Source organism: Gorilla gorilla, chromosome 16, assembly GCF_029281585.2.
Source record: "Gorilla gorilla gorilla isolate KB3781 chromosome 16, NHGRI_mGorGor1-v2.1_pri, whole genome shotgun sequence".
In the NCBI taxonomy this organism is placed as follows: Eukaryota; Metazoa; Chordata; class Mammalia; order Primates; family Hominidae; genus Gorilla; species Gorilla gorilla.
Window position 1 is genome coordinate 71,671,496 of NC_073240.2, and position 25,811 is coordinate 71,697,306.

Here is a 25,811-nt window from a genome sequence, read left to right on the forward strand (position 1 = left end):
CACAAGGGTTAATCTAAAAATAGAGCTGTGGCTTGTGTAACAGGCATAATAGGGTGGAACAGCCTTGAATGTCACAGGCCAAGAAGAGCTGGTGAAGCCCAGATGGCCCGATGGCCAAGGAGCAGGTGGAGTGGCTGCAGGGAAGGAGCAGGCAGGGGGTGATGGGAGCAGAGTCAGGGAGGGAAGCATAGGGCGGGGCTCGAGGGGGCCCTGACATTGCCCAAGGTCAGGAGTCCTGGCAGTCTAGGCACAAGCCTTCAGGCTACCTACAGCTGGTAGTGCTGGAAATGGCAAATCCAGAACATTCCTGGAGGCATTTGCCAGTTAACACGAACTCTTCTGCATCTTAAGGGACAAAGCATCTTACTATCCAGGTCATAATCACCTGCTAATTTGTATAGAGCCATATCATTTAGGATATACTATCTTTGTCCATTTTCACAAGTTTGGGATATTATTTTCCTACTTCAGCAGCTGCATGTGTGATACTGGCATAATAATTCCTTATGATGGACACTGAGAGTAAGTGAAATGTGTCTAACCCAATGCCTAGCACGTAGGAAGGTGCTGAATAAATATTAGCACCTTTTATGGTGGATTCTTTTTTGAATATGGATAGTAAAGATCAGAAATGTTGAGTACCACTTAGTGGTTAAACAGTGTGGGCTCCAAAGCCAGACCACTAGTTTCAAGCCCAACTCTACCAATTTAGCTGTTAAGCCTTAGACAAGCTAATTACCCAAGTAAAGTCTGTTTTTTTCTGGAATAAAATAGAGATAATACCTGAACATTTCTCTTGTAGTTTTTGGGCAGATTAAATGAGATAATGCATGGAAAGCTCTTAGCATAGTCCCTGGCACCTAATCACTGTTCAATAATTATTAACAAGCTCTATTAAATCCTGCCAAATAGCCAGAGCATAAGCCAACACTGGAATCTAGGCCAATGCTCTTTCTGCTACACCAAGGCAGCTCCCGATGATAACAAACATTAACCCAAGTGAGAAGGAAAGAGAGCTAACATTTATGGAGGGCCAGCTGCATTCCAGACATGGACATCATAACAAAGCAATTCACAGGGAGATGATGAGGTTCACGGGGCTTAGTAACCTTCCCAAGGTCAGAAAATAGTGAGAGATGTGGGGGTCAAATGGACTGACCTCAAGTCCTGCAGCCTTTGTCCATCCAGTGGTTCTCCAGCGTGCATCAGAATCACCTGCAGCGTTTGTTAAAACCCAAATTCCAGGCCTTTCTCCCAGACTTTCTAATTCAGTGGGCCTAGGGTTGGCCTGAGAATCTGGATTTCTAATAAGTTCCCAGGTGAGATCAATGCTGTGGGTCCTGGACTGTACACCCTCAGTATACGACAAGTTGCCTTTGCTCAGTAAAATTCACTGTGATGAGACACCACTCAGGCTGCCGGAAGCCCAAGGAGAGCCCTGGGGCTGCCCTGGGGCACAGTGAGAAACCCTAAATGCCCTGACTTGATCACTATGCATTATAAACATGTAACAAAGTTTCTCATGTAGCCCATAAATGTGTACAAATAAAAAAATTTTTAAATGTTCTCTTAAAGAAAAGAGAGATGTCTCTGCTAAGCTCCTCAGGGCCTCATGACATACCACCCACAGCTCTGTCAGACAGGCACAGACTTTTGTCAGGCACAATCTATAACCTCAAAGTCAGCACTCCCAGTTGGGTGTTTTATTATTTATTTACTTGACAGGTAACATCGATTTGGTCCTACAAGACACCATGCTATAGGCTTAGCTACTTGCTGTTGCACAAGAGAACGTTCCTGAACTCTCAGGAAGCCCTTGCATGGCCTATCGAGGACAGCTCAGTCACTGAAGGGAAAAATTCCATACCAAAGAAGAGAGAAAAATTCCATACCAAAGAACAGACTTCCCCCAGGGAACCTCCGTCCTACAGCCCTTCAGGGCCATCACACTCACACACATCAGCCATCATCAAAATAGTGGCCATGCTGGGAAGAACAGGAGTCCTGAAATAGAAGGTGGTCTTCAAACCATGGCGTACCGATTTATGTATATTACAGATAGATAAATTAAGAGGTCTACATGAATACAAAATCTCTCAAAGGGGAACGAATTCCATTCTGTCATGCCAGGTGTTTGTCAGAACCTTGAAAACGAAGGTGGTTTTCAGTGGAGCTTGTATTAAAAATAGAAGGTATTTATACACAGGCCCTGCTCCTCTCATGGCCATGAAATCCTCTGGTGTTGTCAGGACCCCTGGGCAACCTCAGCACCCCTACGGGTAGCCCATCTGCAGTCTGCATCTTACGGGAGAGCAGGGGACTCGTACCGGGGCTTTTCTCCTGGGTCCCCATCTCGGCTTGGCGACGCCTCCGGACCCAGGGGCTGCCAGAGGGAGTGACGCTGCTGTCAGAGGAATAATCCATACACTTGCGGAAGATCTCAGGGCTGGTGCTGCAGTTCAGTCTACCTTCCTCCGCCAGTGGGGACTTTCTGGAAACGCCTTTGCGTTGGGCCAAGGGGCTGCTCCAAGGACTTGTGCACGGGGAGGCATTTGGACTCAGAAAGAGATTCTGGTGGCCAGAGGGGCTGAGCTTGTTGGTGGCCGCGTGCCGTCGGCCCGCCATAGGGGATGTGGGGTTGCTCTCGGGGTCAGAGGAGCTGTTGGCGGAAGACTCATCACCCATGTACTGAAGCTCCTCGACTCTCTTGTTCAGGGACTTATTCAGGTGGATGCTCGCAGTGGGCTCCTCGTCATGATTTTTGTCTTTGGCAGGTTTCTTTTTGGGTGGCTTCATACCAATCAGGACAGCTTTCATGTTCTCTTTGCCCTGAGATTCTGTGATCATGAACTCATGGGCTTTGATGGCTGCTTCCACCTCCTCGAACTCCACGATGGCGCACTCCTGGGTCCCCACTTGGCTGTAGCGGCTGCTGATCCTCCGGATGTCAGGGGGCAGCTCTCTCCCAGGTTTGAGAATCCGCACTGATGAGATGACTCCAAAAGTCCCGAAAAGCTTGAGCAGGTGTTCCATCACCTTCTCCTGCACCCTTCCATTCTTCTGGGGGGTGGCCAGAGCCCACAGCTTAGGAGACAGGTAGAGATCATAGACCAGGAGCATCTTGCTGGGGAGGTTCTCGTTGGGGAACAGTGGGACGGGGGTGGTCCTCCTCACCTTCCGGTGGTCCTCATTCAACTCAAGGACCACTGAATACTTCAAGGCATGTGCTGTGGTTCTCCAGTCCCGTGTAAGATGTTTCACCTGCAGAACATAAAGCAAATCTGAAATAGTATCTAATGTCCTTGTCCATCCTTGTGTACGCTATAAGCTCCCTCCCTCACTTCCTTATCCCTGTAACACTAGAATCCCTGTATTCTAGTGTCTAGAATCATACGTGGTATGTGTAAACACTCAAAAATCTAGTGAATGAGTAAGTGAATGAAAACAAGTTCTACCATTTCAAACAAGGGCACCACAGCAGTGTTGTCCAACAGAACTGTCCATGAAAATGGAAATATTCCATTCTGTGCAAGTTTAGAGGTTAAATTTGCAGGCTCTGGAAAAAGGCTGCTGTATACACAAATCAAAAGCCCACCTCTAGCTTGCAGTAAGACTTGGAAAGTTATTCAACCTCTTAGTGCCTCGACTTGCCCTGGAAAATGGAGATGTTAATAGTGCCATCTCAAAGAGCTGTCCTGAGGATTAAACGAATCAATATATACATGTACATATGTATGTACAGACACATACAAACTCATTTACACATAAAACAGAATAGTGTCTAGCTCACAGTAAGTACTAAATAATCATGTGCTATCATTACTTCCAATATTGCATGCTATTATTTTGATAGGATTTGGAGATTTTAACATTCAAATGCTTCTCTAAAGCAGTATTTCTGCATTTCTGCATTTGATACAGAGAAGTTTCCAAAAGATCTTTCACATTTCACTGCAATATCTCCTGAGAATGACATGGACTACTTCAACTTGAAATTAAATCCAACTTGGGCCTCACTAAGAATGGTGAAATAATCCCTCCCTCCTCCTCTGTTGGTGGAAATTGTATCAATGTTGCAGTATATGGAAGCTATATTTATACTGTAAAACAGTACTTTTCTAGAGGCCCACTTCCGGTGAAGGGAATGCCAGGGGGAATGAGTCATCCCAAACAAATAGTGAAGGTGGGTGGGGTGGGTAACCTGAGCCCGTAATGGCGAGATCCCCCTGAGTCCTCTGAGAACAGGCCAACAAGCTGCTCTGCAAAAGAACTGGGAACTCCAGGTGCCTCTGAGCATAAAACAGGAACTTCATGAAACTCAAGAAGGAAAGGCTCCCTCACTGGGCAAGATGGGGAAACCTTGGCAGACCCATTACTATACACAGGCTCCTAGAGAGAGAGCACTGTCCACTGTAGCCTGTGGTCTCTGGGAGAAATGGCTCAGACTTAGGCTACTAGAAGAACACGGGTCCAAGGGCACAGAGAAGCAGGCCCAGGCAAAGGGTCAGATTTCAGGTGGACAGACTCCATGAGGAATCCAGAAAGGGTTAAGCTGATGACTGCGGGTGCATGTGAGGCTGTGGGAAAGTCAGGCAGTGGCTCACTGTGGGGTGAAACATGGTGAAGCCTTCTCCGAAAACAGCTAGGGAGGGAGCACTTGGGAGATAAAAAGAGACAATTTCCTAAGCCTGAAGCTTGAGCTAGGAGCACCTGGGAAAGCACAGCACTGCCTAACTCAGAGGGCTACAGAAGTCTGCGGGGGACCACATCTCACTGCAAGAGAAGCAGGCTCTGGCTAGGACTGAATATCCCTCCTGAGCCAGAAGCAAGGTCCACTGGGAAATCTCGGTTACAGTCTGAGCATCCTAAGCCTGGGTCCATGACCATTCATAAGGAAGGTCCAGGTAGCACCTGAGAAAAGGGACCAGGGAGCGTTCATCCTTGTGCAATTGCTAGAAGAACTCTAAGGTTTCCCTGTGTTTTTTACCTTTGTCATGTATGTTCCCCTTTTGTGATTAATAGGAAATCCTTCAGAATGAAAAGGATCTTTGCTCTGATTTTGGAGGTGTTAGGGAGTCTGTCTGTACTCTGCAGCCAGGTTTCAACAGAGAAGAACATTCCTAAATAGGACCATAAGTGGCAGCTTAAAGAGGAAAGCAAAACAGGCTGACTCTCGGGGTCCCTGGGGAAGAATAAAGAGACGTGCTGGATGATTCCACTGGCTGCTTCATTTTGGGATCCCCCACAAACACTTTTCATATGAAGGTCTGCTCACTGTTCTCTGACCATTAAAATATCCCTTCCATTCCCCTGTACCTAGAAAACTCCTACTCATCCTCCAAAATCCTATTTCAATGTCACCTTCTCTAGGAAGACTTCTCAGTTCTCCAGGCAGGGTTAGTTGCTCTGATCAACTAGTTCCCAACAGTACTGTGTTCTCTCTTGTCCTACTGTATATGGTCACATTGTAATCTTTCAGATCTCTCTCCTTTTTTGGACTGTGAGCTTGTCAAGGACAGGGGGAGTACGATGTTCACTCTACATCCTGCGCCTAGCACAGCACTCAGCAGAGACAATGAGTATATTTGATGAATGAATAAAGGAAAAAGAGCGACAGGGCCAGGCAGAGTACACCAGTGGGTGAGGCAGGGAAGAGGTCCAAGGAGAAAAGCTCTCCTCCAGTGCTCTCTGACAAAGTACACAGACAACTTGGCCGGGACCCACTTGTTACGCATCCCGTTATGCAACAGGCCGTGTGGTGCTTTTCCATTCTAGTAAATGCACTTCCCCTAAGGGAGACACAGAGTTCTTACTCCAACTAGTCTGTCAACTCTCTGAGAAGTAGACAGTACACAGCCCAAACACTGGATCTATATATGGTAGGGACAAGCAGTCTGCTGCCCAGATGGCAGCAATAATTACAAATCTCATCTCCCTATTGTATAGATAAGGATGATGGCGTCACACAGGCAGAGCATGTGTGTCTTAGAGAAGGCTCATTTCTGAGAGTTCTGGGTGCTCATTCTCTCCCTTTGCTTATTCAGCTTGACAAATGAAAAGCTTGAATTTCATATAATTTTAGGCCTGGCAGGTATCTCTCAAGGCCTTCGAGTCCGTCTGTCCTGGTATCACATCCTCCTGGCCACCCACTTGCCTGGCAAAAGTGCCTGAACTTTACTAAGAACAAGTAATATTGTTTCATAACTGCTGCCAGCTGAGATTTGTCCCAATGCCCAGGACCCTTTTAATAGTGTGGGAGTATATTCCTAACAATCCTAAATCCCTTCTCCTAGCCATTTTTCTCTTTTTCAGGCACAGACTTAATTTTAAAAATTGTTCGTCATCAGGTTTCAAGGGAGTTAAAAAAAATGTTTAAAACCACAACCCAAAACAAACTTGAAATCCTTGAAGCAGCTTCTGAGAACCAAGCCTCACCTTTTTGAAGGACGTGAGTAGCTTAACGCTCACATATCCCAGCTTGTTCCTCCTCACGTGTTTTAGCAAAAAGGCATCCTTCTCCAGGTTTTCATCTGAAAAGTAGAATTCGATCTGATCCACCAGTTTCTTGATCAACTCCTCATCCGGGGGCTTCCACTCCTGCTCCAGGTCCTCACGCTCGTTCTCACCTCCACTTGCAGTGGTGCCACTGAGACCAGAAGGAGACACCGGGTGTTAGGGTCAACGTTTAATTGTGTCCCCCAGAAATTCATATGCTGAAGTCCTGACCCCCAATACCTTGGAATATGATGTTATTTGGAAACGGGGGTCACTGCAGATGCAATTAATTAAGATGAGGTCTTACTGGAGTAGGGTTGACCCCCTAATCCAACACAACTGGGGTCCTTATCAAAGGGGTAAATTTGAACACAGACATGCACACAGAGACAACATCATGTGAAGGCGAAGGGAGAGACTGGGGTGATGTAGCAAAACCCAAGGAACGCCAAAGACTGCCACTAGAAGCGAAGAAAGATGCCTAGAATGGATCCATTTCTAGTACTTTCAGAGGGCGCATGGCCCTACTGACACCTTGATTTCAGGCTTCAGGCCTCCAGAACCATAAAACAATATATTTCTGTTGTTCTAAACCATCCAGCTCATGGTATTTTGTTACGGCAGCCCTAGGAATTGACACTGGGTCACATGGCCACAGAAGGAGAGGTTTGCCCCCAAACAGCTAAGAAGTCAATCTTTCATTTTTAACAAGCATGGAGGATCATAAAAATAATAACTGGCCAGGCATCGTGGCTCCCATCTGTAATACCAGCACTTTGGGAGGCTGAGGTAGGTGGCCTGAGCCCAGGAATTTGAGACCAGCCTGGGCAACAGAGTGGGACCCCTGTTGCTACAAAACAACAACAACAACAAAAATTAGCCAGGTGTGGTGGTGCATGCCAATAGTCCCAGCTACTTGGGAGGCTGAGGTGGGAGGAGAGCTTGAACCCGGGAGGTCTAGGTCACAGTGAGCCAAGATTGCACCACTGTACCCCAGACTGGGAGACAGAGTGAGACCCTGTCTCAAAATAATAATAATAATTATTATTATAATAACATCCTCTGCTGACATATATGTGGCGCTCTGCCACGGGCAAAATGCTTTTCGCATATACTCTCTTATTCTTCCTTCTCTACTCCATCCCCTCAAATCCTGGTTTCTAGAAGACAGTATAGCAGAGTTACTTGACCTTTCGGTAAGATCATCCATATTTATTAAAGAATAAAAGCTTGATTTCTTAGCTGGTTCAGGACAAGATCTGGAGTGCAGTGGTGCGATCTCCATGTGGATACATGACCACTGCCTCTCAGGAGTCACTGCAGTGGTGCAATCTCCATGTGGATACATGATCACTGACTCTCAAGCCATCTGCCTTGGCCTCCCAAAGTGCTGGAATTACAGATGGGAGTGTAATTTCCTAGGGCTGCCAGCTCTAGGAGTCCTGGCTTTAGAGTTAAGATTGCCTGGGTCCAAATGCTTGGTTCAGACTGAGTATCCCTTATCCAAAATGCCTGGGACCAGAAGTGTTTCAGATTTCCAATTTTTCCAGATTTTGGAATATGTGCATACACGTGATGAGATATCTCAAGGATGGGACCCGAGTCTAAACGCAAATTCATTTATGTTTCATATACACCTTATACAGATAACCTGGGGTAATCTCATGCAATATTTTTAATAATTTTGTGCATGAAACAAAGTTTCTGAACCATCAGAAAGCAAAGGTGTCGCTATCTCAGTTTTTAACCCATGTTAAATCTGTAGTGTCATGGTGGCGCTCAAAATGTTTCTGATTTTAGAGCACTTCAGATTTTGAATTTTTTGATTAAGGATGTTCAACCTGTACCATTGTTTATTAGTTAAGTAAATTTAGGCAAGGAACTCCACTGCATCTCACTTCAGTTCTATTGCCTGTAAATTGGGAATCATGATAGTCCCTACCCTCATGTGAGTGTTGTGACGATTCAATGAATTAATACATGAAAATATCCAGAAGAGTGCCTAGCGTACCCTTAAAGCTCAGTAGGCACAGATAAATTCCTTCGCTCATTCATAAGAGGCAGATCTAGGATTTAAACTCAAATCCTCTGTCTCCAAAGCCAGTATACATAATACCTTATATGTTTTGCTAGGACCCTGCAATGGACTCTGGAAACAATCCCATCACGGGGTCCCTTCTTAATAAAGCCCACTATCCCCAGCAGCACCACCTGGGTAGACTTCCTCCTCTCCCTCTCCCTAAGATCATTAGGTGATGAGAACAAGCCAAAGCAATCCTGGACAGAGCTTCCTTAGGAGGGCTAATCTTTCATAAGGGGATTATAACAATTTCAAACCAATAAACATTTAGAGAATACTGATTATCCACATCATAACTGATGCCATTATTAGAAGTTAGCAGAAAGTTGCAGGTAGGTAGTTATAGGAGTTGGTTTAGCAACTCAATGTCAGGACCAGTAATCTTAACAAGGCCTATTACTGTGATCGCTTAAAGCTGGAAAAGACATATACATATATGTCCTTCAACAAAATTTTCACTGGCTCTCAGCCTCACAAAAATAAAAAAAAAAAAAAAGAAAAGAAGCAACTGTGGAATACTCAAAATGAGGGAAAAAATATTCTGGCAAGAGAGAAAAAAGCAAATAAATCTATTTAAAAATTTTTCAAACTCAGAAATTATAATTAGTATAAAATATAGGCATTGGTTGATTAAAAATAAAGAGTTTTAGCTATTTGCCTGTAGGCAGCCTGGAATGGCTTTTAAAATACCTTACTGATGTCTCAAGGTAAATGTAGAGTGAAGAAGCCTGGCGCAGTGGCTCACACCTATAACCCAGCACTTTGGGAGGCTGAGGTGGGTGGACGACTTGAGGTCAGAAGATCGAGACCAGCCTGGCCCGGATTTAATTGCCATCTTTACTCTAGAGGCTATAAAAACTAAATGTTATGGCCGGTAACACTTAAGTGAAAATCTCTTGGCCCTGTCCTTTCCCCTTTTGTCTGCTTTGAATGTGGATGTGATGGTTGAATCTGCAGCAGCCATTTTACTGCCATAAGGAAAAGGCCAAGAGAATTGACTTGGCCTGATTTGTTGACATTATTGGCCCTGACATGATTGAGTTGTTGGGCCAGCTCTTATAACTATCTACCTGCAGATTTTTTATTATTACATGAGAAAGATCAAATCCTATTTGTTTAATTCACTTGTTGGGTTTTCTATTACTTAAACAGCCAAATACAATAGTAACCTCAGCAACACTACATGGAGAAAAGAGGTCCTCAAAACATGCCAAAGGGAAAACATCAGTGGGACAACCAATAGGATGAAAAAGGAGATGCAAGATGGACAGAACAAATTTCACTTTATTAGGGAAAGTTTATCCCCTAAATAGTAGTTAAAACAGATCGGTTGAGGCCAGGCGCGGTGGCTCACGCCTGCAATCCCAGCACTTTGGGAGGCTGAGGCAGGCGGATCACTTGAGGTTAGGAGTTTGAGACCAGCCTGGCCAACATGGTGAAACCCCATCTCTACCAAAAATATAAAAATTAGCTAGGTGTAGTGGTGGTCGCCTGTAATCCCAGCTACTCAGGAGGCTGAGGCAAGAGAATCGCTTGAACCTGGCGGGCGGAGGTTGCAGTGAGCCGGGATCGCACCACTGCACTCTAGCCTGGGTGACAAGAACGAAACTCCGTCTCAAACAAAAACAAACAAACAAACAAACAAAAAACAGATGGGTTGGATATAACAGACAAAATAACTACAAATGCAACGGGAATTCCCGGCCCAGCTAACAAAGATGTCAGTAAATCACAGGGGACGGGGCCGGGTGTGTGCTAATGGCCGGTGAAGAGTTTTGAGCAGACTCAGGGGTATTGGCAAAATGGTCTAACTTACTACAAATAGCTAGTATCTCAGAAGTGACTGCACTACCAAAGGGACCCCTGTGGGGTCCTACTCCCCGGACAAGTTAGTCCTACTCCCAAACTAGAGCAATAGATGCTATTACAAAAGGTAAACTCATAAACAAATAAAGCATAATGGAAGGAAGGTAGTATAATTTCTCTTTTCTCTTTTTTTTTTTTTAAGAGACGGAGTCTCGCTCTTTCGCCCAGGCTGGTCTGCAGTGGCACTGTCTCGGCTCACTGCAAGCTCCGCCTCCCGGGTTCATGCCATTCTCCTGCCTCAGCCTCCCCAGTAGCTGGGATTACAGGCGCCCACCACCGCGCCCGGCTAATTTTTTGTATTTTTAGTAGAGATGGGGTTTCACTGTGTTAGCCAAGATGGTCTCAATCTCCTGACCTCGTGATCCGCCCACCTCGGCCTCCCAAAGTGCTGGGATTACAGGCGTGAGCCACCGCGCCCGGCCGGACAGTATAATTTCTCAGTCTCTCTAATGCTTATTCCAGAGCTTCCCAATCTTCCCAAGGTCTGCCATGTCTGCTTTACTGCCTGCAGATGATTCTATCTCAGACTGGATGGAGAGGATAGAGTTCATCCAATCAAGCTTCTCTAGACCTCCGTTGGGCAACTCCTTCTCCCTTTTCCTAACCTTCGCTCCAGCTTGTTCTGTGTCTCTAGACATCCATCAAAGAACTTGTAGCCATATCCAGGTGTCTCTTCTCCATCTTGGTCCTTGATATAGTTTGAATGTATGTCTTAGGCAGATCTCATGTTGAATTGTAATCCCCAGTGTTGGAGGTGGGGCCTGGTGGGAGGTGATTGAATCATGGGGTCGTTTCTCATGAATGGTTTAGCACCACTCCCTTGGTGCTGCCCTCTTGATAGTGAGTTCTCATAAGACCTGGTCATTTAAAAGTATGTGGTGCTCCCCCCCACCCCCACCATCACCAACTCTCTCTCTTGCTCCTGCTTCTGTGAAGTGATGTGTCTGTTCTCCCTTCACCTTCTACCATGATTGTAAGCTTCCTGAGGCCTCCCCAGAAGCGGATGCTAGTGCCATGCTTCCTATACAGCCTGCAGAGCCAAAAGCCAATCAAGCCTCTTATAAATTACCCAGTCTCAGATATTTCTTAACAGCAATGCAAGAATGTCCTCACACAGTCTTCTTGCCCCTGATGCAGGATCTGACACTATTGACCACCTTCTTCTTGATACTCTCCCCCCTGGGCTTATGTGACTTATTCTTTTCTGATTCTTCTCCCCATTTTATGTCTCCTCTTTCTCTCTCCATTTCTTTTCTTTTCTCTTTTTGAGACTGGATCCTGCTCTGTCGCCTCAAGTTGGAATGCAGTGGCATGAACACAGCTCACTGCAGCCTCAGCCTCCCAAGCTCAAGCAATCCTCCCATCTCAGCCTCCCAAGTAGCTGGGGCTATAGGAATGTGCCATCATGCCTGGCTAATTTTTCTGTTTTTTTTTTTTTTTGTAGAGATGGGGTTTTGCCTTGTTGCTCAGACTGGTCTTGAAACCCTGGGCTCAAGTGATCCACCCACCTCAGCCTCCCAAACTGTTGGGTTTACAGGTATGAGCCACCATGCCTGGCCTCTCTCCTCATTTCTAAGTGTAGGTGTTACCCAAGAATCTATCCCTGACACTCTATCCCCTAGCAACCTCTACACTTCAGCTCCTATAAGCTCATCAAATTCATATCTACCCCCCAGCCTGTCCACCGCCCCACACCTTCCTCTCCTTCCTGAGCTGCAGTCCTCAATTCCTAACTGCATGCCAGACATTTCCACTAGGACAATCTGATGTAGCATCAGATTAAATATGTCCATAATCTAACTTCTCACCTTCTGCAGAACCTGACCTCAGGCAGGACTGAAGCCTGGGCCTATCAATAGGCATTCTATCTGGGAAGTTGACCTTCCTTTCACACAGTCTCACAGTAGACTATCCATAATGTATCGGGGGTGACTCTGCATCAATTATTTGCACCCACTGAGCAGACAGGCAGATAGCCAGAGATTCCAGAACAGGTGGGTGATACTGTGGAGGTGACATAAACCCCTATATGAGTGCAGAGGTGAGCTTCTTGTGCTTGGAGGACTCCACCCTCTGCATGAGTGCTGTCAGCAGCAACTATGCATCTCCAAAGGGGGATCTTGGGGGAGTTGAAAAGCCTATGTTATATCCAGGAGCAGGCTGCATTGTTTCCTGTTTGTGAAATAGCCTTCAAAAGGGAAAAGATACCATATCTTTTATGAATATTAATTTTATATCCTTTAAACCTGAATATTGTCAACTTATTGCCGATTACAACCATCCTGTGACAATCATTTATCTTCCCTTCCAACCCACCCCGCCAACTACTTTCCCTATTCACTCTTCTATGTACTTAAGCTCAAGACCTAGGATGTGTCCTTTTACTCTCTCTTTTGCCCCTACATTTAGTCAATTATAAAGTGCTTATTTCATTTTGCAGGGTCTCCCATCTGTTCTCTCTTTGCCATTCCAACCATCCTCATTATTTCTCCCTTGGATACTTATTAATAGCTCATCAAAACATTTTTCCAAAAAATTAAAGTAATAGATAAACATAGCAAAAACTAGAATAAAATAGTAGGGAACTTATAAAGAAACCAACAATTCCCCATTCCACCTTTCCTCCCTAGAGGTAACTTCTCCCTTCAGCCATTTAATTCTTAGGAGAGTTATCTCATAGCTCTATAAAATATGCTTATAGCTCTATTTCTCACTTGCCAACTGTAGTCATTCTCTATTCATGTCTTACTATATAAAATGAGTATTTGGGGTCACTTATGACTTATGTCCCTAAATAACCCCTTCTTCAAATTTTCTTTTAGTTTTGGTTCTTCTATTAGCCTTCTATTTATGGTTTTGGTGTTTTTTTTTTTTTTTTTTTTTTTTTTTTGAGACGGAGTCTCACTCTGTCGCCCAGGCTGGAGTGCAGTGGCATGATCTTGGCTCACTGCAACCTCTGCCTCCTGGGTTTAAATGATTCTTGTCTCAGCCTCCTGAGTAGCTGGGATTACAGGCGCACGCTGCCACGCCCGGCTAATTTTTTGTATTTTAGTAGAGACAGGGTTTCACCGTGTTGCCCAGGCTGGCCTCAAACTCCTGAGCTCAGGCAATCTGCCCACCTCGGCCTCCCAAAGTGCTAGGATTACAGGCGTGAGCAACCGCGCCCGACCTTTTTTTTCTTTTTTTTTTTTTTAAGACAGTCTCACTCTGTCGCCCAGGCTGGAGTGCAGTGGTGCGATCTCGGTTCACTGCGACCTCTGCCTCCCAGGTTCAAGCAATTCTCCCACCTCAACCTCTCAAGTAGCTGGGACTACAGGCACACACCACCCCACCCAGCTAATTTTTGTATTTTTAGTAGAGACAGAGTTTCACCATGTTGGCCAGGCTGGTCTCAAACTCCTGACCTCATGTGATCTGCCTGCCTCAGCCTCCCAATGTGCTGGGATTACAGGTGTGAGCCACCATGCCCGGCCCTATTTGTGTTTTAAAATAATATACTTTAAGTGGTTTCTTATTCCATAAATATTAAAAAGTATTTTTCAATTCCTTGCTACATGTGATATATTAATACACACTATTGTCCTACCCTCTCTTCCATCTCACCTATTTCCAACCTTCCATATTGCATCAGATGTACTTTTATTTCATTTTGCCATGGTTCATAATATTTCATTCCATTCGGTAACTAATATTCTATATTTTATCTGTAGATACATACCGAAAATTGAAAGTCAATCAGTTGTATTTTATTATTATGACGATGTAGACACTGTTCCCTACAGGGCTAAGTCATTTGCTAAGATTATATTTCTTGTCTTAAAGTCCTATTAGTTGACTGACCACCTGGATTGGTCCTCTATGTTTATTTTTTCTTTCATATGATCTGTCTTTGTCTTTGTAATTTACACACTAAGATATTTCTTTGACATTATATTCTAACCTTTCCTACAGAATTTTAAAATTTTAGTAGTTATTTATTTAGTTTCTAAGAACTCTTTTTGATCCTAGATCATTCCCTTCTAAGAGCTTCCTACTCTTGTTTTGTGGATGCAGTATCTTAAGTTCACTCTCAGGGTGCTAGTTGGAGTATACATTTTTGAGTCTTTCGTTTCAACATCATCACCTCTGTATCCTTTGGGGTCAGTTCTTCCATTTAACTTTCATGCCACTGATTTTCTTCATGTGACTAATAAATAATTCATTTTTTCTTTATTAAAGGGTTTAATAAACTTATTTTAGAATAGTTTTAGATTTGCAGAAAAGTTGTGAAAATTGTACAGAGAGTTCCCATATATATACACCCAGGCTTGCTCTGTTATAAATATCTTGCATTAGTATGGTGCATGTGTTACAACCAATGAACTAATTACAATTAGTTCATTAGTTCATTGTATATTATTATTAGCTAAAGTCCATATTTTATTCAGATTTCCTTAGTTTTTGCCTATTGTCCCTTTTTCTGTTCCAGGATCCCATCCAGGACACCACAATACATTAACACATTAAGCTGTCATGTCTCCTGAGGCTCCTCTTGGCTGTGACAGTTTTCCTTGTTTTTGATGACCTTGACAGTGTTGAGAAGTACTCGTTAGGTATTTTGTGGAATGTCCCTCAACTGGGATTTCTCTGATGTTCTCTGTCATGATTAGATTGGGATTATGGGTTTTTGGCAGGAGGACCACAGAGGTAAATTTCCATTCTCAGCACATCCTATCAGGGTACATGCTATCAACATGAATGATCACTGTGGATGCTAACCTTGATCACCTATCTGAGGTAGTGTTTGTCAGGTTTCTCCCCTGTAAAACCACTCCCTTTATCCCCACTCCCATACTGTGCTCTTTGGAAGAAGGCCACTGTACACAGCCCACACTTAGGGTGTGGGGAGTTATACTCCACAGCTATTCACTGTGAAGACAAAAGGTACATGTTGCTTTTTCTTGGTGGGTTGTACGGGTTCCCTCTGCAGTTGCACACTCCCACTGGTTTTCTTCCTAGATGGCTCTATGTACACAGGTGGGGCATGCCAAGTGGCAGGCTTCACATGAGGGTGAGCAGGCAGGGAATGATTAAGCTGGGGGCTCTACTCAAATGGCAAAGGCTTTACTCTGAGGCTGCCAGCTCTGCTTTCGCATCCCTAGATCTCCGTAGCGAGCTCATTCAATTCCTTTAGAAAATAATCTTGTCTCTTTTTTTTCCCCCTTAAAAATAAAATACCTGCTACTTTCCACTGGCAGACAGAGAGGCTAGGAAATTGTTCTAAAGGAAGAATTTAAATTACCTTTCAGATATTTGTAGCCCTTTTTACTCCTGCATCTTTGGTATATTTCCCAACCAGAGTCTTTCTAGGGTTCTGTCTTCCCACCTCCTGCCACCTCCCATGTTATATTTTAGGCTACAGCCTCCTCCACTCTGTGCCATATTACATGTTTTGAAGAACAGCTAGAGTATGTCACTGCTTTACTTGATGTCACTGATTTACTTTAATAATAATAATAAAAGGTTTTCTATTTCCTGTTAAATAAAATTCAAACTCTTCGGCTCCCAACCAGGCATGGTGGCTCACGCCTGTAATCCCAGCACTTTGGGAGGCCAAGGCAGGAGGGTCATTTGAGGCCAGGAGTTCGAGACTAGCTTGGGCAACATAGCAAGACCCTGTCTCTACAAAAAATTTAAAAATTAGCCAGGTATGGCCGTGCACACCTGTAGTCTAGGCTATTTGGGAGGCTGAGGTGGGAGGATTGCTTGAGCCCAGGAGGTCGAGGCTACAGTAAGCCATGACTGTGCCACTGCACTCTAGTCTGAGTGACAGAGTGAGACCCTGTCTGAAAAAATAAATAAATACATACATACATACACAATAAAAAAAAAACCAACAAAGTCTTCAGCTCCTTATTCAGACTCATTTAGAATCTGGCTGTAACCAGCATCAAAACTTATTTCCATCGGTTTCCTTTCAGATCCTTTGCTCCAAACAAACAGAAAGACATAGTTATCTGTAAGTGTCACAAGCTTTCTGGACTCTGTGCCTTTGAGCTTGCTGTTCCTGTCTCTGAATGCCTTGCTTCTCTCTCTCAGGTCTAAATTCTAGTCACACATTAAGGTCCATCTTAAATGCAATTCTCCTAGGAAGAAAAAATCATTTCTACTTCTCCCAACACTTATCTATATTTGTATTATAGCTACTTGTGTGCACATTTTATTAGCAGCCTGAACACTGAGTTGAGAGTAGAACTCAAGCTGGTTTCTTTCATTATAGTATTACCCCAGAGCCTTGCATGTAACGGGAATTTAAAAAGTATCACCAATGTAAAGCAAATAGTTTTGAGGGCAAATCATACCTATCAGGAGCCTTTGAGGGAGGAAGTATGGTTTCTGATGAATATGCTCTTAGTGGCCTTTCAAGGAGGCTTGAAAAAGTTTTACACTTAAGGTTTTGCTTTGTTTTGTTTTTTAACAAAACATTGTAAACTGGGAGTGATGAGGTCTTTTGTTATAGCTATAAACCTGTGAGAAATGGGTAGAAATAAAGGGGTACATTTTAAAACAGGTAATTGGGTTCCATGAATCAGTGCTGAATTTTTTTTTTTTTTAAAGATGTTGTCTCACTCTATCGCCCAGGCTGGTGTGCAGTGGCATGATCTTGGCTCACTGCAACCTCTGCCTCCTGGGTTCAAGCGATTCTCCTGCCTCAGCCTCATGAGTAGCTGGGACTACAGGTGCGCACCGCCATGCCTGGCTAATTTTTGTATTTTTTAGTAGAGACAGTGTTTCATCAATATATTGGCCAGGCTAGTCTCAAACTCCTAACTTCGTGATCTGCCCACCTTGGCCTCCCAAAGTGCTGGGATTACAGGTGTGTCATATTTGTAAATGATTTAGAGAAACAAAATGATTTGTAGCATAAAACATCCAAGGCTACTTTTTTCATAAAATATCGAATCTGGTTACACTGATTGCGCAGTTAATCAAATGATACCCTACAGGAGGAGAATATCCAAACTAAGATGGTGGAATAATGAGACCCTCACTACAGCTTTCAATCCAGGAATGATTTCTCAGACTCATTGTCTATCATTGCAGATGGTGGAATATGGTATTTTGACCACCAAGACCAAGAAAATGGTGGACACCAATAAGGAAGGTACCAAACACAAAAACATCATTTATGAAAAACACTAGGGTCCAGGTCCTGTCTGTGTGAGATTTCTTTTGACTCACCTCTAGAACAAGATAATGAATGTGAAATGGTTCAAAAAGGGCAAATTGATAATGCAATATAAAAACACCAGGGCAGATTCAAAAGATAAAGATTTTTCACTGAGACAGATTGAAAACATACACAGGTATGTTCTCAACTTTGTTAAAGGCATCACCCTTTTACAAACCATATTTTGGATGGTGCTAGCAGGGGGCACATCTTATGCTTGCGTGGCCCATGGGTTCTTATATATTTATTACAGAGACATGAACTTCCTCTCTGACCCTGTCTTCTGCCATGCTGTTCTGGCATAAGCCTTTGAGCCTGGGAAAGGGATATACAACTAGCGGATGTCTCCGCGGGTCTAAATAATGATTCGTAGTTTGGAGTAGAGACTACGTATATAAGGCACTTAGTTCTACATCTGACAAAAAAATTGACATTAATAAAAAAGTAGAGGCCAGGTGTGGTGGCTCATGCCTGTAATCCCAGCACTTTGGGAGGCCAAGGCGGCCAGATTACTTGAGGTCAGGAGTTCGAGACTAGCCTGGCCAACATGGTGAAACCCTGTCTCTACTAAAAATACAAAAATTAGCCGGGCATGGTGGCAGGTGCCTGTAATCCCAGCTACTCGGGAGGCTGAGGCATAAGAATCACTTGAACCTGGGAGGCGGAGGTTGCAGTGAGCCAAGATGGTGCCACTGCACTCCACCCTGGGTGACAGAGCAGGACTCTGTCTCAAAAAAAAAAAAGTAGAGGCTTTCATTATTACCATCCAAAGCAGGGAAAAGACAGCCTGTACAATGTCCCAAAAACATCATGGAAAAAAAGAGAAACCTAGAAGATTGTATTGTTAAATGAAAAGCAGGTGGCTCAGTGGTTTTTATTGTTCATATTAATATTTAATATTATAACTTTGAATCATTTTAACACATTGTAAGACAAAGAAAATAAGTAATTATGTTAATGTTATTAGGAACCAAGATTTTCAGTATAATAAATAAAAGAAGTAAACAGCAAAAATCCTGTAATGTAAATTTGAATTGGAATTATTGATATAAGTGTTTTTTTAAAAACATATTTCTTGGCCGGGCATGGTGGCTGACGCCTGTAATCCCAGCACTTTGGGAGGCCAAGGCAGGTGGAGCACAAGGTCAGGAGTTTGAGACCAGCCTGGCCAACATGGTGAAATCCCGTCTCTACTAAAAATACAAAAATTAGCCGGGCATGGTGGCAGGCGCCTGTAATCCCAGCTACTCAGGAGGCTGAAGCAGGAGAATCGCTTGAACCTGGGAGGTGGAGGTTGCAGTGAGCCAAGATCAGGTCATTGCACTCCAGCCTGGGCGACAAGAGCAAGACCCTGTCTCAAAAACAAAACAAACAAACAAACAAAAAATATATATATATATATTTCTTAGTTCTGTCCACTGAAAGGCTCTGAAAGCAACAATACCCTGGCAGAAGTTAGCTTTCCTAATTCCAGGTCTTAGTTTCTAAATACTTTCTTACTGGTATTTGAAAAAAGCAGAGATTCCTGTGGAAATGGCTGAATTCCATGACTGGAGTAGGAAAAGTACATATTATGCCTGGAATATCTAGTACCAGAAAGCAAAGAAGTGCTTAAAGACTAATGGGCATGTTACAAAAAGACACAAGGAGGCCAGCTTCAAGGGGGTCTGCTGGCTGCAATATAGACATTTTGAGCACCAAAAATGACTGTGATGAATTATTAAAAAGTGAATAAATACAAATCCATGAATTGGAGAGAGAGGAAGAGTATAAGCTTGAGGAAGAGCCCTCATTTAAATTATTTAGTGTGACTATTATATCAAATTATCTCTTTGAAAACTGTAATTAAAGGGAAATAATTAAGCATTTTTTTGCCTCTTTAGGAGAAACTTTTGTTCAGTCCAGATGATGAGACAAAGCTTTTTTTAAAAAAAATAGAGCAATGCTGGCTAATAAGTGTACAAAAAATGTGAAAATTAGAAAATCCTCTATTTCCAGTCCCCAGTGAAATAACCAACTTAGGTAAGGATCATCAATAGATGCTAAAATAATTAGGTGAAAAGTCACTGGGGAAAGAATATCGCAAGAGGAATGGATAACTTGGAAGAAACGCATACATTCCTAGAAACATGAAACCTACCAAGACTGAATTATGAAGAGACAGAAAATCTGAACAGGCCAATAACAAGTAAGGAGATTGAATCAGGAATCAAAAATCTCCTATCAAAGAAAAGCTCAAGGCCTGATGGCTTCATTGCTGAATTCTACCAAACATTTAAAGAACAACTAATACCAATACTTCTCAAACTCTTCTACAACTTTGAAGAGGAGGGAATGCTTCCAAACTCATTTCACAAGGCCAGCATAACCCTGATACTAAAGCCAAACAAGGAAAACTATGGGCCAATATCCCTGATGAACATAGATGCAAAAATCATCAGCAAAATGTTAGCAAACTGAATTCGACAGCATCTTAAAAGGATCATTCACCAAGATCAAGTGAGATTTATCCCTGGGATGCATGCATGGATCTACATATGCAAATCAATAAGTGTGATACATCAACTTAACAGAACCCAGGATGAGAAGCCCACAGATAACTTGTTAACTGCAAAGGGAAAGACAACCTGTACGATGGAGAAATCTCCTTAATCGAATGGTCAGATTTAGCATCACTAAGGGTGGGATGGCTCCTGAAGTGATGGAACATCAAGTTCCAGGCACAGAGTATGAGGCATTCTTGACAAAATGTTTAAAAAGAATCAAATCAAAACCTTAGCCCTAACTTCCAGTTTATAAGAAGCACATGGTACAAAGGAGCAAGTAAAATAAGATCATGAGAACATTACCAGACTAATCCAAAATGTGAGACATTCAACAAGATGTCTGACCTCTTCTGTCCAAAATAGCAAAGCATTAGGGAAAAAAAATGGTGGAAATTTCTAGACTAATAGAGTCTAGAGACATAAGAAGCAAATGCCTCAACCCAGACCATATTCTGGTTTGAGGGAAAAAAAAAGAAACAGCTGTAAAAGACAATTGTGGCACAATTTGGGGAATCTTGAATGTGGAACTTGGCCATTAGCTTATCTTCAGGATTATATTAGGGAATGATAGTTAATTTTCTCAGTTGCAATAATAGTGTTAGGGCTTTATAGGGAATGTCATTAGGAGTTACAAAATGAAGTATTTAAGATATAATCTTGTGTAAAACATACCTCAAATGGTTCGGGGAAAACACATACATTGTATATCCATTCACCAAATATGGCAAAATGTTAAGTGTTAAATCTGGATGATGGGTATATGAATGCTCATAGTACTATTTTTTCATATTTTCTTTATGTTTGAAAATTTTTATGTTAAAAAGGTGAGAATAAAAGGAAAGGCATCTTTTTAATGAATGAGATGTGGGGAGATGATCGATAACATTTTAGAGGCTGTAAAGACTTTTCTTTATCGTTCATTTATTCTGTTCCCTTATATAAGCTAGGTATTAGGCTAGGTATGGAAATACAAAAAGGAATAAGATAAGGCAGCTGCCTTGAAGGATCTCACTGTCTAGGGAAGGGGAAACACAAATATCTCAACACCATGGAGTGAGTGTGATGATAGAGATGCGCATTCAGTCAACAAACATGTCCTATGTGCTGGGTGCTGTGCTAGGTGCTGAAGATACAATGAACGAAGCAAGCATGCTCCTTGAATTCACCGAGCTCCTATTCCTGTGAGGGAGACACAATGATAGAATCACAACTGTGGAAGGTGCTAGGCATAAAATGTACAGAGTACTACAGCAACAGAGAAGACAGGAAACACAGCCAGCTCTGGGGTGGGGATTGGGGGAGGTGGAGAAGAGGCCGCGAAGTTTTAAAGGCCGACTAGAAATCAGTCAATCAGAGGACCTAGAGGTGGGGGTGCAGAGGCATGTAGACACAAAATAGCCCCCTATGCTCAGGGAACTAGCTGGAATCACGGGAGCGTGAACTGTTGACAGGCAGGGAAGGAAGCAATGGGCTGAGGAGATGATGTGAGTGGGTGTCGCATCTTAATGAGCAGATTGAGGAATCTGGGTTTTCTCCTGTAGGCCCCAGGAGCTGAGAACGTTCACATCGGGTGATGGCTGCTGCCATGCGAGCCTGGGCCCAAACAGGGGATAGTGTGGATCCTGTTCTTGGCTACACCTCCTCCTGCTCTGGGTGCCTGCCCACTGGGCTCTGTCAGCTCCCCGAAGAACCCCAGGGATTTTCTGGGGTCAACTATACGCCAGTGGGCAGCAGGAAGGGCTTCAGACTGAACACTTGCTGAGACTCAAGCCACAGGAGCTAGGCAGTTCTGGAGGAAGAGCAAGAGGGGTTCAGGCAAGAGGCCTACCCATACTGAGACTTGGTTTCTCCTAGACCTCCATAGGGGATCCTTCCAGGCCTTAAACATAAGTAGAGCTTTAATCCTGGCTAATGATACAATCTCACAAATTTAGCCCTCAGGATAGGGATGGCTATTTGCCACTGCCACAGGAAAATAAAGTTATAAGGATAAACCACTTGGGGCTATTTTACATACTCTGATATTGTCTGACTAGGGGACTGCCTTCTCGAGACTGTGAGCTGTCAGTGACTAAGGGTTCATCATTTTTATGCTCTCGGTACTTAGCACAGAGCTAAACGAATCAGGCCTTGCATTATAAAGCACTGATCTACCTACTTTGTCATACACTATGGTCCAGCTTTCCTGCCCTACCCTGGTGGGCTGACTTTTCTCCCCTAACAACTGTCTCTACTGGTCTGCCCCGAATCTCTGGGTCCAGAAGTCTGACCCTTTAACCTGGGGAAGGGTGAGCCAGTAATAGAGAATGGCTCTGGGCCCAGTATTCTTCCACCCTTGAGTTGAGTATTCTCCCAGTGAAGTAGATATACGCTTGCCAGGACAATCCTGCAGAACCTTAACAGCTAAACGCCTGGGACAGGGTCCTAGAGAAAGAGAGCTCCTAATAAGTGCCTGTTGGCATCCACCAGAATGTGCAAGTTCTGTCATTTCCCCACTCTCATGTCTATGTCTATGTTTTATCTCCTTTCAACAGCAGGAACAAAACACCAGTCCTTAAGGGCCTGGGCATTAGTGGACAGGAGCCAAGGTGCCTGAGGACAAAGCTCGGGACCCGGGACAAGGTTAAACAAGTGCCATAGCAGCTCCAAACTACCCAAAACCCAGGAACACCCCCCCCCCCCCCCTCCGCAAGGCAGCAAGATGATGCAAACATAAAGGTCTGGTGGGAAAGGCTGTGTGAAAATGGGAATCCCCCAGGGCGGAGGAAGTAAAGCAGCAAGACCTGTATCCGTCTCAAATTACCTTGAAATCCCACCTCCTGGAATGCCCCATCAGCAAGTGTCCGCTGTACCTGGCCTGCTACCACCTAAAGACTGAGCGCAGCCAGCAGGACTGTGAAAGGCAGGGCGATGATGGCAGTGAAGGGTAAGCGGGACCACTCGCAAGGGGAGGGGAAGGCGGGCAGGGATGGACTTTGCGGCGATGGGGAGGTGGTGTCTTGAGGGAGCCCACAGAGAAGAGGCCTCCTCCAGAGGAGGGGGTGGCTTGGATGGCCCATGAAAGTCCTCCTCCTGGATCCCTGAACATCCCCACGTCCAGGCCCCTCAGATCCCGGCCGCCAGCCCTGGGAGCCTCGGTGGGGCGACGAAGCTGCGGGCTGGGGCACCAGCTGCCTCCACGGGCCGGTTCTGACTCAGGGGCTCGGCCCGGAGCTGCTTCCCTGGCGGCGGGGCTGACTCAACCCCCTCTGCCCGAGGAGTTGTCGCGCGCAGTCAGCGCCCCGAACTCGCGCGCGGCCCGGCGCCTCCTCGGGGCCCACCTCCCGGGCCAGCCGCCGCGCCTACCTGTGCCCGCGGCTCGGCTCCTCCTCGCTCGCGCTGCCCCAGCCGGGGCTGAGGTACCGGGCCGGGTCCCCGGCGCCCCGAGTCTCCGCCCCCTCCTCCTCGTCCTCCAACTCGTCCACGTCCTCGGCCTCCTGGATGGCGACGCGGATCTGCACCGCCGTCCTGGGCCCGGGCCGAGCCTCCCCGCCGGACTGGGCCATGGCTCGCGGGACAGCGGCGCCGCCGGGGTCCTCACGCCGCAAGGCCCAGCCAGCCGGTCGGCAGCGACTGCGACGAGGGGGCGGGGGCGGTGCGAGCGCGCCTGCCGCTCGGCCCAGGGGAGGGACAGGGGTCGCGGCGCCCCGCCCCGCGCCGCCGCCGCCGCCGCCGCCGCCGCCGCCACCACCCCGACCGCTAGTGGAGCGCCCGCGCAGGCGGGGCCTCGGAGGTGGAGGGCGGCTTTCCGGAGCTCCTCCGACGGAGGCCCGTCCCGGAAGGATCCCCGCGACCCCCGATCACTCCCTCCGTCTTTTCGCCGCTGTGGGGCCCCAGCCCGAGAGGAGGTGTCAGGGCTCCCTCCTCCTGCGCCTTCTTTCACAGCGCCGCAGGGATGGGCGCAGCACAGCTGACTTCTGTTTGTGCTTGACTCCGGGGGTGGCAGCCAGAGACCACAGCTCCAGGGGCTTCCAGGCCTCCTGCGTGTCTCCCCCACTGGCCTGCCAAGATCAGAAAATTTCCATCGTTAGTCTCCTTGACATAATAACCACCCTAGACCGCGTCTTAGGAGGTCAGGGGCTTGGCTCCTGCCTTGCCCCGTATCAGTTTTTCTCCAAGTGTGTTTCCCAGACCAGGAGCATGAGCTGCACCGGGGAACTTGTTAGAAATTGAATTCTCAGGGCTCATCCAGACCTCCTGAATCAGAATCTATGATTCAGAACTTTGTGTTTTAACAAGGCCTCTAGGTGATGCTGAAGTTCACAAAAGTTCGAAAGCCGATGGCATATAGAGTATGCCCTGCACATAGTATGCACTCAGATGTTTGTTGAATGAATAAAGGGAGCTATTGAAATGTCAGGGTGTTCTAAAACACTGCCACCTTTTCACGTGTAACTTCAAATTGAGTTCCATCTCACCTCTCCAAATGTGACCCAGAAACTAGGGACAGGAGCATAGAAATGAATAAGACCGGCCGGGCGCAGTGGCTCAAGCCTGTAATCTCAGCACTTTGGGAGGCCCAGGCGGGCGGATCACGAGGTCAAGAGATCGAGACCGTCCTGGCCAACATGGTGAAACCCTGTCTTTACTAAAAAAATACAAAAATTAGCTGGACGTGGTGGCGCGTGCCTGTAATCCCAGCTACTCGGGAGGCTGAGGTAGGAGAATCACTTGAACCTGGGAAGCGGAGGTTGTGGTGAGCCGAGATTGTGCCACTGCACTCCAGCCTGGGCAACAGAGCGAGACTCCATCTCAAAAAAAAAAAAAAAAAAAAAAAGAAAAAGAAAAAAAAAGAAAGAAGGAAAGAAGAAAAAGAAATGAATAAGACCTGAATCTGCTTTCATGTAGCACTTTATTTAGAGCCTTAAACATAATTTATCATATTAATTTGCCACACTGGGACCCCAAAACAACAGAACCCTGGACCAATACATTTGTTTTGATATAGAAAGGCAAGTTAGGATAGGCTTAGGAAATGAGGTCTCCTGGAGGGCAGTGTCCTTGTAAAAGAACACCATGATAGGGTCCTGGGTGTCTGGGCAGGGCTGGGAAGAGACCCAGGGGCCCAGCGAGGACAGCCCCTCTTCTTAAGGACACTAGAATCTGTGTCCCTTTCTTTGTCGGACCTCTGTTTTGATAGAAGAGGGCCTAAAATATGTAAGTAAAGGAAAAGAGAGAGACCTTTGGTGCTATTGCTGTTTCCGCACCAGAACAGCTCACAGCCCTGGATCTGAGCTACTGGGAAAGGAAGAGGCAAGAGGTTGACAGTGTCTTTTTCCAGCCAGCTGTGCCTCCCTCCAGGGCTATAGATCCTCTGCAAACACCTGTGATGAGGCTCAGAAGGAAAGAGCTGCAGCAGCCACTATGCTTTCCAGTTTGATAATTTCGGTTCCTGAATTTCACGAAGTGATACCCATTATCTATCTCATTTAAGCCATCTCGTGTGGCAAAGACATCAGGGGTTGTTATCCCTACCCACAATGATGGCTCACATTCGTCTCAGGTTTTATAGTTTATGAACAATTCATACATGTCTTTTCAGGGTTTCCAAATGCCTGATCATAAGAGTCCCCTG

At 45.2% G+C, this 25,811-nt stretch overlaps 2 protein-coding genes across 3 annotated transcripts in view; one reads left to right on the top strand and one right to left on the bottom strand.

Moving 5' to 3' along the window:
* Nucleotides 1-1,694: 1,694 nt before the first annotated feature.
* Nucleotides 1,695-23,948, bottom strand: LARP6 (La ribonucleoprotein 6, translational regulator). Of its 2 annotated transcripts, XM_031002239.3 has the most exons (3): nt 23,543-23,888; nt 6,436-6,646; nt 1,695-3,261 (listed from the first exon to the last, which is right to left on the bottom strand). In XM_031002239.3, the coding sequence occupies exons 1-3, from the start codon at nt 23,740-23,742 to the stop codon at nt 2,197-2,199; spliced, it is 1,476 nt and encodes a 491-aa protein (XP_030858099.1). In that variant the 5' UTR covers nt 23,743-23,888; the 3' UTR covers nt 1,695-2,196. The 2 variants fall into 2 exon arrangements, with proteins under 2 accessions (XP_030858099.1, XP_030858101.1); XM_031002241.3 differs by lacking the exons at nt 1,695-3,261; nt 6,436-6,646 and adding an exon at nt 21,102-21,376 and having other exon boundaries at nt 23,543-23,948.
* Nucleotides 22,799-25,811, top strand: part of LRRC49 (leucine rich repeat containing 49) — a 198,132-nt gene continuing 195,119 nt past the window's right edge. Inside the window, exon 1 of the mRNA XM_063698671.1 lies at nt 22,799-23,123. The gene's annotated coding sequence lies outside the window, so the exon portion shown is untranslated. The remainder of the gene's footprint in view (nt 23,124-25,811) is intronic.